This window comes from Colletotrichum lupini, chromosome 2 (assembly GCF_023278565.1).
Source record: "Colletotrichum lupini chromosome 2, complete sequence".
NCBI lineage: Eukaryota > Fungi > Ascomycota > Sordariomycetes > Glomerellales > Glomerellaceae > Colletotrichum > Colletotrichum lupini.
Window position 1 is genome coordinate 1,061,014 of NC_064675.1, and position 15,603 is coordinate 1,076,616.

Below are 15,603 nucleotides of genomic sequence, written 5' to 3' on the forward strand. Positions count from 1 at the left end.
AATAACGACTTTATTTTATAATTAGGGTATATTATTATCTTAGTTAATAAAAATATAAGTAAAAGCGAATTTACTATATATAGTACTATAATTTATTAATTATTAATTAAAAGTAAGTAAATAACGAGAAATATACTTATATTAAAAGTTTATAATATAGTTAACGGCGTTAATCTTACCTATATAATTTTAATAATACTAAAGAGGATTACTAATTAACTTAGCTTTCTACCGATTTTAATAATTATTTATATTAATTTTTACTCGTTATATAAATACCTTATTAAATTAAAAAAAAAAGGCTTATAATTAATATTATAGCTCTTAAATAATCGTATAAAAAGTACGAGATACTCGAGATTTATTAGATTAATAATAAAAATAACCTCGTAAACGCTTTTATAAAAGTAGTATTTAATAAGGGGTTAGAGTAATTTATAAATAATAAAAAAGTTATTATATAAATAAAAGGATAGGTTATATAAAAAAAATAAAAGAAATAAGAAAAGGAGACGACTTAGTAAACGGGCCCGAGGTTAAATTATATTTCTAAGTATAATAATTAAATTAATAAAAAAAAGAGAAAGTTAGTATTAGATTAAAAATCTAATTTAACCGTAGTATATAACTAACTATATAGGGGCTAATTAAGGGCCTTATTTATAATTATCGTAGCTAGCCTAACTTACGGTTAGAACCTCCTTTTTATACTTATTACGCAAATATTTATATAGTTTAATTAATCTTTTTATTAACTACGGTTCGAACTAACTACCCTATAATAGGGATATTAATAGCTAATATTTATCTAAGATTCCATTATGACACTTATACCGTCCACAAGGACGTTCTCAATAGTAATTCAGTAGTTGGTCAGTGAGCCGCGGTTAGCACTGCTAACCTGATAGATGCTGCCTCCGATCCTTCCTGACGGTTTCATGCGAACAGTTACATTTCCAATAGCTTGAGTAAGGCAAGGCTGTTATGCATACCGATCCCTACGTGCCGGCATGGTGTCTAAGCGTACACCTGGCAAGGCCTATGGAGCCTAATGGTCACTTGTTCAATCTCAGCCGCTAGCATCTGCTTTAACCACGCGTGGGGATGTTAGGGCACCCTGTACGGGGACGCCAGGATTTTATCATATTCAGGCCAAGAGAATGTGAAAAATTCGACGGAATGAATGTCCAGCCTAGCACTGGGCAGGAATGGTTGTGTACGCAGCTTTTCATGTACGAAGATAATAGGGAAAACAGCTTTTGAGTAAGAAGGAATGTCTGAAAGCGTCACCATGTCGAAAGCTTTCACTGCGTGAATTGATGTATTACTGTATGACTGGTGTATTATATTCCTTGACCTTCTCAAGGCCATGACCAGAAGGGGTCACAGTCAAAATCCCGGACAATGCTCCTGGAGTTGAAGAAACAACATCTGATTTCCTCTAACATACGTAGCCTGCATCCTTTGGCCTTAAGGTAAGCTGGGCATGCAATGTTGCGCATTTTACATTGTGATATCGTGCCCCAACTACGTAAAATCCCACCTCACGGTCTAAGCAAATCATATTCTTTTGCGAGTCTCTGGAATTTTCCTTAGAGCTTCCAGCCCTCAAGCTCGGCGGTGTTGTTATATGAGGCAAGGTGAACATAGTGAACCTGACGAGTGCCGTTGCGGCCGAACTGGTCTCCGCTAATGTCAACGAGCGTCTTGGAGGTCTGGGACGTGCCGTTGAGCAGGCCGGGGAACGCGCCGTCCAGCATGCCGACAATATCCGCGGGCGTAAAGAAGTCCAAACCCTTAGCTTCGATCTCCTTCTGGAAGAAGGACACGTATCTGCGGGAATGCTCGACGTCGACGGACGGTCCGAAACCCTCGACAGATAGGGCATGACCGGGGATGATGACAGCCGGCTTGAGGTGCTGAATGAAGTCTAGGGTCGAGAGCCAGGCGGAGGTCAGCGCGGGGGAGAGCAAGTCGGCGAGCCAGAGATGGACGGTGTGACTATAGACAGAGTCGCCGGCAATGAGGGTCTTGATGGAGGGTATCCAGAAGAGGGTCTCGTCGATGGTGTCGGCAACCAGAGGACTCAGGAGCTCGATGGGCTCGTTCTCGTTGCCAGGCAGGGCGAAAAAGGTAAAGTCATAGGGAGTTGGGACAGTGGCCTTTTCGACCACAGCGTCGGCTCCAAGGATGCCGCTCCAGACTTTCAGCTGTAGAGGGGAACTGTGTTAGCGACTCTAGTCTTCAAGTTGGAGGTAGAAAAGGGAATTGCCCTGATTTCACCTTTTCCTCAACTTCATTCTTGATTAGGGCCACAGCCTTAGAGTTGGCGTAATACTTTGTTTCGGGAAAGTGAGCTAGGAACGCGGAACCGCTGAGGTAGTGGTCGGGGTGGAAATGTGTGGTAAAGGCGGCCACTAGGGGCTTGTCGGTGGTCTTGACCACCCAGGCCGCGAGCTCCTCGGCCTGCGGAACCGCGAGGGGCATGTCGATAAGCAAAGCCGCCTCGGAGCCAATAATCAAGGAAGAGACCATGTCAAGAGACGGGCCCGAACTGATGAAATTCTCGACTCGCAGGACCGAAGAGCATACTGCGCGAACGGCAAGTGCCCGCGAGAGCGCGAGGGCCATGAGGTTGAAAGACTTCATGGTGCCTGTATTCATGGAGCGAAGCGATAACTTCAGGATTGAGAAATAGTTTATTGGGAAAGACGAGTAAGCGTTGTGCAATCCATATTCAGATGGAATTGCCTTTCGCTTAATACTTCAGCGGCCGCTTGAAATCCTCGTAACTGGCATTATTGCCAAGCTTAATTTTTGATTACATATTGATGGCAGTACAATCCCCGGAGTCACCGACCAAGTGGAAAACTTCTCGTCGAGATATTCTCTTCACGCGGTTTTCGAGCTGTTGGTCGGACGGTTGCAGAAAAGTGCCGGTTGTACAAATCGAAAAATGGGCACACTTAGTCAGAGCCAGTCCAAAGACTTGAGGTTGATGGAGCTTGTGCAAGGCCACGCACCCAGGTAGTGTGGACCTGCCCCATGCCAAGCACTGTCACAGGAATCTCGATAGTCTCATTGCTGGCATCCTCTAGAAGTGCACTGGCGAATTTCAAGGCACGCTATGTAGATAGTCAAAATTCCAGTTTGTTCTATGGTCCAGCTTGGTAATGGCACCCATCGCCTGGGGTGTTTGCCGCGCAATTGCCACGATACGAACCTTCTATCATGACTCTGTTTTCGCAATCTTCAAGTGACGTAGAGACGGCGGAGGAATTCCGCCCTAAAGCCATACGATATAAAGAGACCGAACGAATCCTGGATCCACGATTGGTACTGCCCAACTCGATCTGCAATTCCTATGAGCTCGATTGCATCTCATATAAGACGGACTTTCCACGGACTCTCGCTACACTGTCAAAATTTACTTCAAAAATACCAGATCTTATCGAATCACAATGGCGCAAAATCAAGCAGTCAAGACTGTTTCCGCTGGAAATGCCCAGGTGGTCGACGTCCTCGTCCCAGGCCTGCCAGCGGCTGACTACCTTCTCGTCAAAACCTCTGCTGTGGCAATCAATCCTACAGACTGGAAGCACGTGGAAGCCGCCGACCACGCTGGCTGTGTCGGTAGTTGGGTGGGCTGCGACTATTCCGGCGTCGTGGTCGAAGTTGGGCCTGGTGTCACCAAGGGCTTCAAGGTGGGCGATCGGATTTGCGGCCCAGTTAATGGCTCGTGCGTCTCTGTCTTTTTTTGAGAAAAGTTCAATACGATGTGCTGACAGGAGTAAGGAACGCGTTGAGAGAAGTTGATGGCAGCTTCGCAAGGTATATTGTTGTGAAGAGTGATCTGCAGATTCTCATCCCCGACAACCTTTCTGATGAACAGGCTGCTACCCTCGGCATTGCTATTACCACCGTCGTGCGTACAGCTCAAGAATGTTCCTCTTGTAAGATAACAGTGGCTAATGCGAGAAACGCATTCGTTAGGGTCAAGCTCTGTATCAGACGCTCAAGCTTCCACTGCCCACATAGCCCGCCGAAAAGTCTGCGCCTATTTTGATCAACGGTGGAAGCACCGCCATGGGCATCTTTGGCATCCAGTACGCTAAGCTTTCCGGCTTCAGCGTCATCACTACAGCCTCGCCACACAACTTTAACTTTGTCAAGTCGCTCGGCGCTGACATCGTCTTCGACTACCGGATCCCTACCGTGAGCAAGGATATCCGGGAGTATACTCAAAACGGCTTAACACTCGCATGGGATTGCCAGAGCACCGAAGAGTCTGGTATCCTCTGCGCCAAGGCGCTGTCGACCAAGGGCGGCTCGATCGCTAACCTGTTGCCCATCTCAGCCGGGAAGGGGCTGCAAGCCAACCCTCACGTCAAGATCGGGACGAGTTTGTACTACACCGTCTTCGGTGAGCCCTTTGGCTTCTTCCAGACGTATGAGGCCAATGCTCAAGACCTGGAGTTTGGCAAGATGTTTTGGGAGCTGAGTCGTGGACTGCTGGCGAACGGCAAGGTGAAGCCGCCCCCTGTGATATTGAACAAAGGCGGCAGCGGGCTGCAGGGAGTCTTGGTCGGCTTGCAGGAGTCCAAGTCGGGCAAGGTCAGCGGCGGGAAATTGGTGTACACACTTTGAGAGACGTCGGGTCGATAATGTTGACAATGTGCACGTACGAAGTGTAGGCGTGGATACTTCAAGTATCTAGGGCGAACGTTATCCGAAGTCCACTTCTTACAGGCGCATGCATCTCTATAACTGGTTTGGTCGAGGACAAACTTCTAGTCTTTCGACGCCCCACTCGGTAGAAAGGAGATATCTCCAATGCAATCTTTGTTTACCTGACTATCTCTATATCGTGGCAATACGTGTCTTGCCTAGACCGTCAACGCCATTTGACGTTGGATTCAGCGAGTAAAACTCACTTTCGTAAGCAGATTGACAAGCCGACTCCTATGTGGGCAATCTTGTAGCCAAGTTCGCCGTCGACTAGGGCTTTCGCTTACCAAGAACCATGATGTTAATAATTCAAGCTTTTGTTGTGACTTTTACCCATACAGCAGTAGACGGATGTATAATCGTACCGAGGTCGTTACTTTCCGACCATCGGTGTTGACCAGAGTGTATCACCCGTGAGAGTGCTTAGGTTTTCCCTATCCGTAATGGGTAATTCGAACCCCTCATGAGTCTGTTATGCCTTATCAGTACATCTCTATGGAGTCAGTGTGGACCTCAACATGATGTGCTGCAAACGACTTTTCCTGTAACTCAGAGCTTTACGGCGGAATATTGCCCGATTAAGGTGATCGGCATGATGGTGCTTCCCCCCCCCCCCCAACGCCACGTGCATCTTACTTTGCCTTTTTACAACGGGACATTTAGTACATGCACAAGCCGGAGAAAACATCGGAGTAGTTATTAGTAATGCCCCGAAGCAGAAAAATGTGATGGCTTGGACGTCCATTATCCCATCAACTGCGGGATAACGTCGGTACATAGCTACGTACCTCTTGTATCACTCTATGGTAATCCGAATTGCTGCTATTTAACTCCCATCTGATACACTTAACTCTAAAATTCGGCTGTCAGAGAAAACTGGAGGCTGATGTACCGAAGTCATCTCGCAGTTGATGGAATAATGCAGGTGCCACAGCACACCTCTGAAGTAAACAGGAACGAGATCGAATGAATTCGGTTCGAGTAGATAGCTGCCAGGGAGGTGATAATGGAGATTCCAAGGCCAGTGGTGAGTTTCTGAAGCTAACACGGACTTTTGACTACAGATTAGATGACTGAACACGTAGCTAAGGAAGGAAGGAGGTCCACGTAAGGTGGTGGGGTATTGCTGAGGCTTGTCATCCCACTCTCCAACGCGAATCATGCAACCTTTGTCGCTTTCATCGCGGCTGACATGCGACTGATTCGGAGATTGATAGCAACCATCAAAATATCAGCCTTGCCGCTCAGTGGCAAAGCCATAACTCCTAGAGTGCGATATAGTTTGGATGGAACTTTTTGGTTGTAGGTAAGACCATTATGTTTGGAGCTTTAGGTTTGTGCGACCATGAATTCAAGGAATGATTCTGGCGCGAGTATTCCCGAGAAAGTAGTTGCCGTTTTGAAAAGAGCATACCTTGGTCACCGATGCCGAAATAGCATGCAAAGTTGAATACAGGATATTCTAGATTGACGGTCGGAGCAAAAGCATAGTACCTGATGGGACAAGGTGTTGTTAAAAGCCACGGGAACGCATGACAGCATGAATTACGTGGAAGTTGTCCTTCACTATGCATGCTTTGAAGTTCAAGTATACATCAGCGGTGAATAAATTCTGTGCGATCCGGCGGTGCGGGAAGATTGGTAGCCATATGGCCGGCACCGTGGAGATAGGCCGGCTAAGGGAGCCGATGCTGACGGCGGAGTTTGAATGGCTGCGGAATTGCGGAACCCCGCCAGCCTCCAGCGTGGATGTGGCATATCCTTCAGCAATGGGTCATTCACCAATTAAATTCCACTGGCGGAGGTTTTGGAAAACGTCCTAAAACGAATGAAGTGGCTTGCTATGCCGTTTGAAGTGAATCCCGCGTATCCCGCTTCGTCGATGTATGGCACCACGACGACCGGAAACGATGTCAATGAGCAAGAGATAGCGGATTATGGAGCGGAGATGTCCCTTCACTGCCTCACAAAGCTGACGGACTTTGGTGTCTGCACTTTTGTCAAGTATAAGAGGCTCCTTGAACTCTAGAGACTCAAGTTTGAACTTAGAGGCCATCTACAACCTAACGAAACCGTCCGCTGTCTGTTCACGCATAAGCTTCCTTCTATCCAACTTATAATCTCATCAATATGGTCAGAGTCGCTATTGCTGGTGCTTCCGGGAGTGAGTTAAGACTTCATCTCAGGCAGTGAAGCTTCCCAAATTGCTCGCTAGAGACAGAATCCACTCCTCTGAGAGTGAATGTCACGGCTAACAAGTGACGTTCAGAGCTCGCCCTTGAGGTCATTGACAAGTTGGCCGCCGCCGGAAAACATGAGATCCTTGGATTGGTCCGCAAGGTAAGCTATAGGCCCCCCCTAAAAGAAGTTTCAAGCAAACAATGCTTCAGTCTACTTGGGTGCACGCAAGCTGCCAGTCCTTTTGTTCTAAATCCAGTCCAGGACCCTTTATCTCTACCCCAATTTCAGGGAGTGAGGTACATCCAGACTTCTTATCAAGACGAGAAGGAGCTAGTAGAGATTCTCGACGGTGTTGAGACTGTTCTCTCTTTTATCGTGGCTCACACCGACCCGAATGCGGAGACAGCCAAGCGTCTTATCGATGCATCGATCAAGGCTGAGGTGAAGCGCTTTGCTCCCAGTGAGTGGGCAACGTAAGTATCGCTACTCCTCGTTCGCTCAATTTGTCCTCAATACTTCTGTTGCTAACAGAGCGGGCCTAAGGAACAACAACCTGTCTGACGTGATTGAGTACACGTCTTGGTAGGCCAACAAGCTGGAAGTCAAGAAATACTTGGAAGACATCAACAAGAGCAAAAAGGTTGGTTAAGTTTGAGGGTTCGAAATATTGAGTGCTTCATATTCTGATCAAATCCTAGGTGATTGAGTACAGTTTGTTCCAGCCAGGAGCTTTCATGAACTACTTGGGGTATCCTCATCAGACCACCAAGTACTACCAGATCGATTATGCTACCTTCATAGATTTCGAGAAGGCTACTGCCTTCATTCTCGAGGGGTCTGAGAGTGCCGAAATGTCAATCACTACCATCGAAGACATTGCGGAGGTAGCTGCACGAGCCGTCGATTACGAAGGCGATTGGCCTGTTGTGGGCGGTATCACCGGCGATAGAGTCACCATTGGAGAACTCATTAAGCTGGGAGAAAGGTACAGAGGTCCGTCCATAACCCGTTTTCATCGCAGCTCTCTCGATTAGCTACGTATAAATAACACGTCATTTAGGAAAACCCTTCCAGGTCGACAGATTGAAGCTTGAGGACCTCAAGGCAGGCATTGTCAAGACAGACTTCGCCCCTGAAATTGACGTTCCTGGTGTTCCAGCGGAGCAGAAGGAGTATTTCAGCAACGTAGTCGTTATCGGAGCGACAATTTCGACTGCTCGAGGCACATGGGCAACAACTGATGAGTGGAATAAGTTGCTTCCTGAATTCAAACCAACCACCATTGAGGAGTACCTGCAGAAGACCTGGGGCTCTCAGTGAGGCTCTGTCACTACGAGGCCTTGTAACTCCGACAATTTGGCTAGAACTTGGGGGTTGTTCAATCTGGGCTGGGCCAAAGCCAGATATCCCGCCTGTCAATACCACGGCCATAAAACTAGTATTGGCTTAATACATCTAGCTCAGGCCTCGTAATGAAATCTCCAGATGATTTGAAGGACCGCTTTACCCTCTAAGCCTCCAAAATGACAGAGGCCGAACGACAAGTTCGTTAATCTTCTGACACTCACGCATACCGTTGGGGAAGTAGAATTCAAGATCGCTTCTGATCGCCTTTTCATACTTGGGTAAACCTAAGTAAAGATGACTATAATTATTTACTTTCAATCATCCACCGGTATTGAGCGGACTAAGAGGGTCAAACTCGTCTGTAGCGATCAACTCAGGATAGAATATTCCGGCGTCTTTCAATACCTTGTCCATAGTTTCCATGACGAGTATGCTCTCAGACCACGGCATAGTATCGCTTTCCAATTTGCCGTCCCTTATGCAACGTGCAGCTTCGTCTGCTTCCCAAAATGTGCCATTTCCCCAACTCCTTTCGCTATCTTGCGGATGAGGGTATTCAAAAACCTTCTCAACAGCTCCCGTCTCCGACATGGTAATTATCTTGAAAGATTGAGGCTTGTACGCCGGATTTTCCACTTGTATTTCGCCATGTGAGCCTTGGATTCGGATCGCTTGGGTGCCGGAAATGCCAGGATCTGTTGCAACCCGAAGCGATGATGTGGCTATACCCACTGTTCCGTGCTTTGGGAAGTTGAGGATGATCGTGGCCGACTCATCGACTCCCGTAGAATATTTCTGAACGGCTGACAGGATCTGTGGCTCCTCTTTTTCATTCTCAGGTTGGAGATGGTAGAGAATTTGGAAAACCCAGGTTAGTGGATAGATTCCAAGTCCGAGTAGGACACCTCCGGCCAAGTCAGGGTTGACCATGCGATGGGAGTCTTCGTAATTAAGTCTTTTGCTTCCGAAATCTCTGCTGCTGTTCGCTCGAGACAAGTCTGCAGTAACACGATGAATCTGGCCGATAGCTCCGCTGCTGACAAGCTGGCGTATTTTGACGCTGAGCGGGAAGAACCTGGTCCAGACACCTTCCAAGAAGAAGAGCTTCTTCTCTCTTGCAACTTCGTACAGTCGCCGCGCTTGCGCAGCAGTGACAGTGAGAGCCTTTTCACAAAGAATGCTCTTTCCTGCGTGGAGCGCTAGCATTGCGTTTTGGAAATGGTGGCTATGCGGGGTGGCGATGTAAACAATGTCAACATTCTGGTCTTTAACAAGTGCTGCATATGATCCATATGTGGAGACCTCAGTAGGTGAGTGGTGATCGATGCGAGCGAGGAATTCGGTCGCTTTTTGAGGGTATTTCGAAGATGAGACTGCGGTGATGGCATGCTTAATGTCAGTCACTCCGCGAGTAGCTGGGTTGGTCAGGAGGTCTTTGCAGAAGTCTGCAATGTGTCAGCAACACCGCTTAATGTGAGAGGGTTGACCTCGTTCGTCTCATCAAGGGGATAATTAGAGTTGACATACACTCGGACATGGCTCCAGTGGCCATTATCCCCCACCTCAACAGAAATGGTTCTTGTGCCATCTTAAGTTCTTGAGGTGCAGACCAGGCCCAATGGGTGGTCAATTGATATGGAGCTCATGCAACACTGAAGTGCTCATTCGTCTAAACAACAAGGCCGTGAAGGGAGAGGCCTCTTTTAAGAGTATCTTAAGGCGATCGATGTTCAAGCAACGAGAAAATTGTGCACTGTTCGGGCGTTCGGGCTAAAGATGGCCGATGCAGTCCCAATGACTTCACGGGACCTCGGTATGATCTCTACCTTAGTTGGGAGACAATACTCCTGGCTGTACAGCAATAGAAACGACGGCGCGGACTTGGCGACAGGATCAATGAAAAACAACAAACGTTGATATGTCCAGCCAAGTAATGTTATTTCCAGGGCGTCGGAGATACCTTGAATTTTCAGCAGGATTGGTGTAAAGCATCATTTGCGAAAACGAAGTGATCTCTTCACGCTCAGTCAAGAATTAAATTTTAACCCATTATGTAGTAGCCAGATTTCCCCAGTTATTTCGTCAATCATGATCAATCATTGCACTGTTTTGCTCAACTCCTTCAACTCGCAGCTGCCATTCCGATCTTGCTGCACTAGAAGTACAAGCTTCCAGCGTTATTCAGGATCCAGTCGGAACTCGTCTTTCTGAAGTCGTCCTTCAGAGTGCTGGCCTTGTCCGCAAAGAACTGCATCAAATTCTGGCCCTGGGACCACTGGGGCCAGGCTGGGTAGGCTCCATTGAGGCCCACGTTAGGGTCTGAGGCGTAGACAAAGTTGGTGTAATAGGTACGGATGCTTCGCGCGGCGTAGTTGTCCTTGATACCGTAGAAGACCTGGAGCAAGTCGGATCCGTGGAAAGTACCCAGGATCGGAGTACCGTAGTCGTACGACGAGAGGTATGACCACGAAGGTACAGTGGGCTGTACGGAGCTAGCAAGGGTGAGGAAGACGCGGCGAGTTAGGGTGAAAACCAAGTCGCCAAGGACGGCTGAACGGCGCTTGAAGCCGGGGAAGATCTCGTTAAGAAGCCCGGTGCGGTGAGGGCTGCCGTTGATGACGGCTGTCACGCCATCATCGTAGGTATTAACGTAAGCAGTTATCTGGGCCGTGGTGGCAGTCGCGAAGTAGTAGTTCTTGAGGTACGTGACGAGCTTATCAGTGGTAGTCAGGTTGGGTTGGAAGATGCCGAAAAGAGTGCCTTCATCTTCTTGATCTCCGATGATCATGGGCACGGCTGCGTACTGGCCGTTCTTAGCCAGCACATCAGGGCTCGCAGTAAGAGTCTTGCCATCCGGACGGGGCAGGTAAGACAAAGCGAGAGAGTTGTAGGAGAGGATTCCAGGGACAGATGTGACGGCGTTCAGGAAGGTAGTGTAGTCAACCCCGCGCAGACAGGCCAGCGTGTCGGCCTTGCCGGCGCAGCCTGCCTCTGAGACGACCTTATCGTACACGGCCTGGCCTTTCGGGCAATCGACGGGGTCGGTAGGGACGATGCTGCCAGAGTTCATGATGGCACCGCGGAAGAGCGCTTTGCCGTTGTACTTGTTATTTCCGTTGTACAGAGCCATTTGATCGAAGACGGAGATTGCGCCGGCAGACTCGCCCCAGATGGTGACCTTGTCCGGATCGCCACCAAAAGCCGCAATGTTGTCTGCAACCCACTCGAGGCCCATTCTCTGATCGAGGAGACCAAGGTTTGCGGACCCGTCGGCGAGGATCTCCTTGCCGGGCATGAAGCCGAAGCCGGCGACGCGGTAGTTCACGGCGACGAAAATGAAGGGCTTGCTAATATCGACACCGTGCTGGACAAGGCCGGTTCCATCGTACATGGAGGACCATCCGAGCTGTACAAATCTTTGTCAGTACTTTGGATGAATTGGTCGAAAGTTCAGATGGCGCTGGGCATACCTCAAATCCACCTCCAAAGATCCAGTAGAGCACGGGCAGCTTCGCATCTGCCGTGGTGCCCTGAGGACGAGCCACCGTGATGGTTAGGCAGTCCTCAGTCTGGCCAGTCGCCTTCTGGACGAAAGGAAGGTTCGCAATGTCTCCCAACAGGTTGAAGAGGATGTTGTCGCTGTCAGAAGAGGAAACCATCTGCGGGCAGGCAGCCGCCGGGCCGGTGGCGTCAAAGGTTCCAATGTTATCTGTGAGGCGCACGGGAGGCTTCAATCGCAATTGTCCGGTAGGCGGCTTGGCGTAGGGAATGCCGCCGAAAGATTCAACATTGTTCATGACGTTTCCGACGACAGTTGCTGTCTTGAGAACGACCGTCGCGTTGGCCACCGCCCTATCTTCCAAGGTCTGGACATGGTCCGAAACCGCCAAGGCGGCCCCCAGGAGGGAGAGAGACGAGACGAGAGTGGGAAGCTGCATGGTGTGAAAAGAGACGAACGTTTGCCGGTTTGATCCGCTGAACAGACTGGGAATAACCAAAGGGAGGACGGGGCTAGCTGCGAGCCACAGGATAGACCCAAACTATTGAGCTTGGCTGAAGACGATCCGAATGAGCTGCCTCGAACGACTCGAAGGAGAATGCCATCGTGGAGAGGGCTTCCCGCGGCCTATTTAAGTCAATTCTCCACGAAGATCCAGGAACGACATTCCAGGGCAAATTTCGATCTAGTGTGGATTGACTGGTGAACTTCAAAGCCGCACCCACCATCGGATTGCGCACCCCTGGCATTTTCTTTTAGTCTGAGTGTGGCCCATGCCATCCAGCTAATTGCGAATGGGGGCACTTGCGAGCTTAGCAGTAGCTTGGGCAAGGGAGGAGGAGTAGCTCAGTCCCCGCCGACTGAGTCGTGGGCCTCATTAGTCGAGCGGGTATCGTACTCGTGCTCGACTCCTCAAGCTACACTGTTTAACTCCATCGTTTTGCATTACTAGAGGATTGCCGCAGTACATGTAGACGCTACCCTGCCCTCGAATTCCGCACTATTCAACCTTAACCCTTTTCTTACCCATCCTTTCCTCTATTCTACCCTCTCCCTCGTCAAGGGATTACCAGAATCGCAGTTTCGACAGCTTATTAGTAGGCTAGTACTACTATCTAGAGGTAAGTAACCTACGCTCGTACGTGGGCGCCGGGAGTCTTACTATCGCAGAGATAGCAGTGGATGTGCCAGAGCACTCGAGAGAGAGCCGTGGCCAGCGAAGTAGGGACCGAATATAATCATACGACAAGCTTTCTAATAGACTTCTAATACTATCTAAGGCCATGGTTCTCGAGCTATAGGAGAAAGCCGAGGCGCTATATTAATACGGCCCTATCCGTCTCGTTAGTATTAATAATAGTCTTCTTAGCGTAAAATATATTACTAATACTTTATAGCTACGTTACTATATTTTATAAATCGTACTTAATATTAATAAGGATTTTAGTATTATTTTTTAGTTTGTTTCTTAGTTTTTTTATTAAGGCCGCTATTATAGGGTTAGTTTAGTTATTAATATTTTAATAAGTATTTTAATTTAGTATACTTAGAGGCTTTTATAGCCCTTAAGGAGAGGCTTTTAAAGGACTTATAATTAAACTTTTTATTTATTATAAATAAAGCTATTATAGTCAAAACTATAGTATTACGAACCTTAATAGTAAGTAGTTAGTAATATAGTTATTTTTTTTTTATAATAAGCTTAAAAAAGTATTTTAATTTAAGTACTAGGTAGGTACTATACTATTTTATTAAAACTATATTCTTATATTTATAACTTAGAAAGAATTAACTTTCTTCGATAATAAGGTACTTAGACTCCTCAAGCTAACCTAGCATAAAAAATATTGGATGTGAACAAACCGGGAATGCAACGTTCCCCATGGGGTAGCGGGGCTTATTGCCGGGATGTAGAGACGTATTCGGGTCGCTTCTGCGCGGGAACAGACGGCCGAATGACCACGGCAGTTCGAGATACTCATTGATCGGGGATGTCAGTGATCCCGCTGCGGCACAGCAAACGAAACGAAACAGCCTTATTGACGTAGGACAAGACTCGAGATTCACATGGGAATATGCACAGTCACAATCAAGCCCCGCGCTCCCGCCTCGGTATGTCGGGCGGCACAAAGTGGTGGGATTCTTAAGCTTAGTCGCAAACGTCGAAGGCAAGTAAGCGCAGGGGAGCAAGTGGGGCAGAGAGACTGAATGGAGGCGGTCTGGTCGAACGGAACGGCGTGAGAATCTTGCTCTCGAATGCGCATGTGATTGTGAGACACAATGTCGACGGACACCAGGAACCAGGAACTCTGTCCCAATCAGGCATCGATGTTCCTCTGATCTTAGACTTGTGGGTGTGAAGCTGTCGTGTGTCTGGCCGCGATGGTGGCTGCCCGTCGAGAGCATAAGCGCCCTGGATAGCTGGTGTTTGATGCACGACAAACGGCGCGGGCGGCAGAGCCAAGCTGTACGCTCCCAATAGTGCGTGAGTTTTCGTATTAATCGGGGAATGCGGGGTGAAAGTTCAAGATTTGGTGCGCATCCATCTCTGTTGGACAGTTGGAGTAGCACCAAAAGGACCCATCCCGAACAAGGTCGGCTGATGTAGATCGCCAACCTGGATCCTTGCACCGGCACTGGAGCCAGCCATCCACGAGGTTCGAGTCTTTCGGATTTGGTATCCTACCACGGTAATGGGCCCGAGACGCGTGGGGCTCCGGATCGAGAGATGTGCGAAAGAATCGAAGTTTGTCTCTTCGAGTTGAGAAGCAGCCGTGGAACCCGCGCATACAATCTATGAAGCGGGCAAGCAACACATTCAAAAACCGTTGAGAGGGCGGATAGGTCGGGATATTCCACCAGTATCTTAGCTCGAAAACAGAATCCACTCGAACGATATTCGCAATGGGGGGATCATACATGATTACACTAGCATCTCGGCGGGCTGCTTTAGTGCGAGTCTGATCACACACACGCATACACACACACATCTGGACGCACACATATCTTTCATTCTCGAAGATGTTCACTGGCCAACTGAAGTTATGGAAGTTCCCGAAAGCGAGGAACGAGAGAAACCAGCTGACGATCTGAGAGGCACAGTGTCCATAGGCCCGAAAGGGCAATATTTGCTCCTCGGCCGGCCGCGGACACGAGGCGGCCAAAGAGCGCTAGGCACGTCAAAATCAGCTCGCGGAGCCTTCTCCGTCCGAATTGAGAACTTAGTGCGTGACGGGACGTTGAAAACGTCCGAAAGCCTCGGCCGAACTCCTAGTAATCAGCAAATGGTCTTACATACAGATGCGACTCGTATGCTTTGACATCTTAAGCATGTGTCTGCCATGCCCAAGAGCAATGGTATGACACGTGTTGTCGTTGAGGGGGCGGGAAGAAGAAATGTGTTGTGCATGATCTTCCACATTCTGCGTGCAAGCTTGTTCAGTGGGAATATTGTCGCAAGAAACCACCCCGGTTTGGGATCTTTCACCGCCATAGAGTAAGGTAAAGTGGTTAATATATTGTTGCGGGGAGAATGAGATTGCCGGCTTCTCAACACATGTGGAGCCGAAATTCGGGCAAATTCAAGTTATTCCCTGCTCGACAGATGGAAATTTTTGATCCCACATCCAGCAGGAGCGATAGGGTCACCTCTAATTTCTTACTAGTTCCTTTGAACTCCTTGAAAACTTCGCTTGGGCATGAAATCCCTCGCGCCGAGACAGTTAGTATCCGCAATTGTTGAGGACTTACGTATTTGATAGATACTTTCTATGGAAGTAGTCCTACAGCCTGTGGGCTAATTTAAGATGTCCGAACCCTTATCAGACGGCCGAGCCGCAAACGAAGAG

At 48.3% G+C, this 15,603-nt stretch overlaps 5 protein-coding genes across 5 annotated transcripts; 2 read left to right on the plus strand and 3 right to left on the minus strand.

The window, feature by feature from the left end:
* Positions 1–1,592: 1,592 nt before the first annotated feature.
* CLUP02_02700 (metallo-beta-lactamase family protein) lies at positions 1,593–2,649 on the minus strand (the record flags this gene model as incomplete). Its single annotated transcript, XM_049281730.1, has 2 exons — positions 1,593–2,210; positions 2,284–2,649. 2 exons carry the CDS (start codon positions 2,647–2,649, stop codon positions 1,593–1,595), a joined length of 984 nt encoding a protein of 327 aa, XP_049138873.1.
* Positions 2,650–3,461: 812 nt separating this feature from the next.
* Positions 3,462–4,817, plus strand: CLUP02_02701 (zinc-binding dehydrogenase; the record flags this gene model as incomplete). Its single annotated transcript, XM_049281731.1, has 4 exons — positions 3,462–3,739; positions 3,796–3,964; positions 4,039–4,614; positions 4,695–4,817. The coding sequence occupies 4 exons, from the start codon at positions 3,462–3,464 to the stop codon at positions 4,815–4,817; spliced, it is 1,146 nt and encodes a 381-aa protein (XP_049138874.1).
* Positions 4,818–6,858: 2,041 nt separating this feature from the next.
* Positions 6,859–8,382, plus strand: CLUP02_02702 (uncharacterized protein; the record flags this gene model as incomplete). Its single annotated transcript, XM_049281732.1, has 8 exons — positions 6,859–6,892; positions 6,998–7,068; positions 7,119–7,127; positions 7,198–7,350; positions 7,496–7,549; positions 7,608–7,902; positions 7,970–8,225; positions 8,274–8,382. The coding sequence occupies 8 exons, from the start codon at positions 6,859–6,861 to the stop codon at positions 8,380–8,382; spliced, it is 981 nt and encodes a 326-aa protein (XP_049138875.1).
* A 192-nt stretch (positions 8,383–8,574) lies between these two features.
* CLUP02_02703 (oxidoreductase) lies at positions 8,575–9,844 on the minus strand (the record flags this gene model as incomplete). The annotated part of the gene is made up of 2 exons (XM_049281733.1): positions 8,575–9,701; positions 9,784–9,844. 2 exons carry the CDS (start codon positions 9,842–9,844, stop codon positions 8,575–8,577), a joined length of 1,188 nt encoding a protein of 395 aa, XP_049138876.1.
* Positions 9,845–10,411: 567 nt separating this feature from the next.
* CLUP02_02704 (carboxylesterase) lies at positions 10,412–12,194 on the minus strand (the record flags this gene model as incomplete). The annotated part of the gene is made up of 2 exons (XM_049281734.1): positions 10,412–11,662; positions 11,727–12,194. The coding sequence occupies 2 exons, from the start codon at positions 12,192–12,194 to the stop codon at positions 10,412–10,414; spliced, it is 1,719 nt and encodes a 572-aa protein (XP_049138877.1).
* Between the last annotated feature and the right edge of the window lie 3,409 nt (positions 12,195–15,603).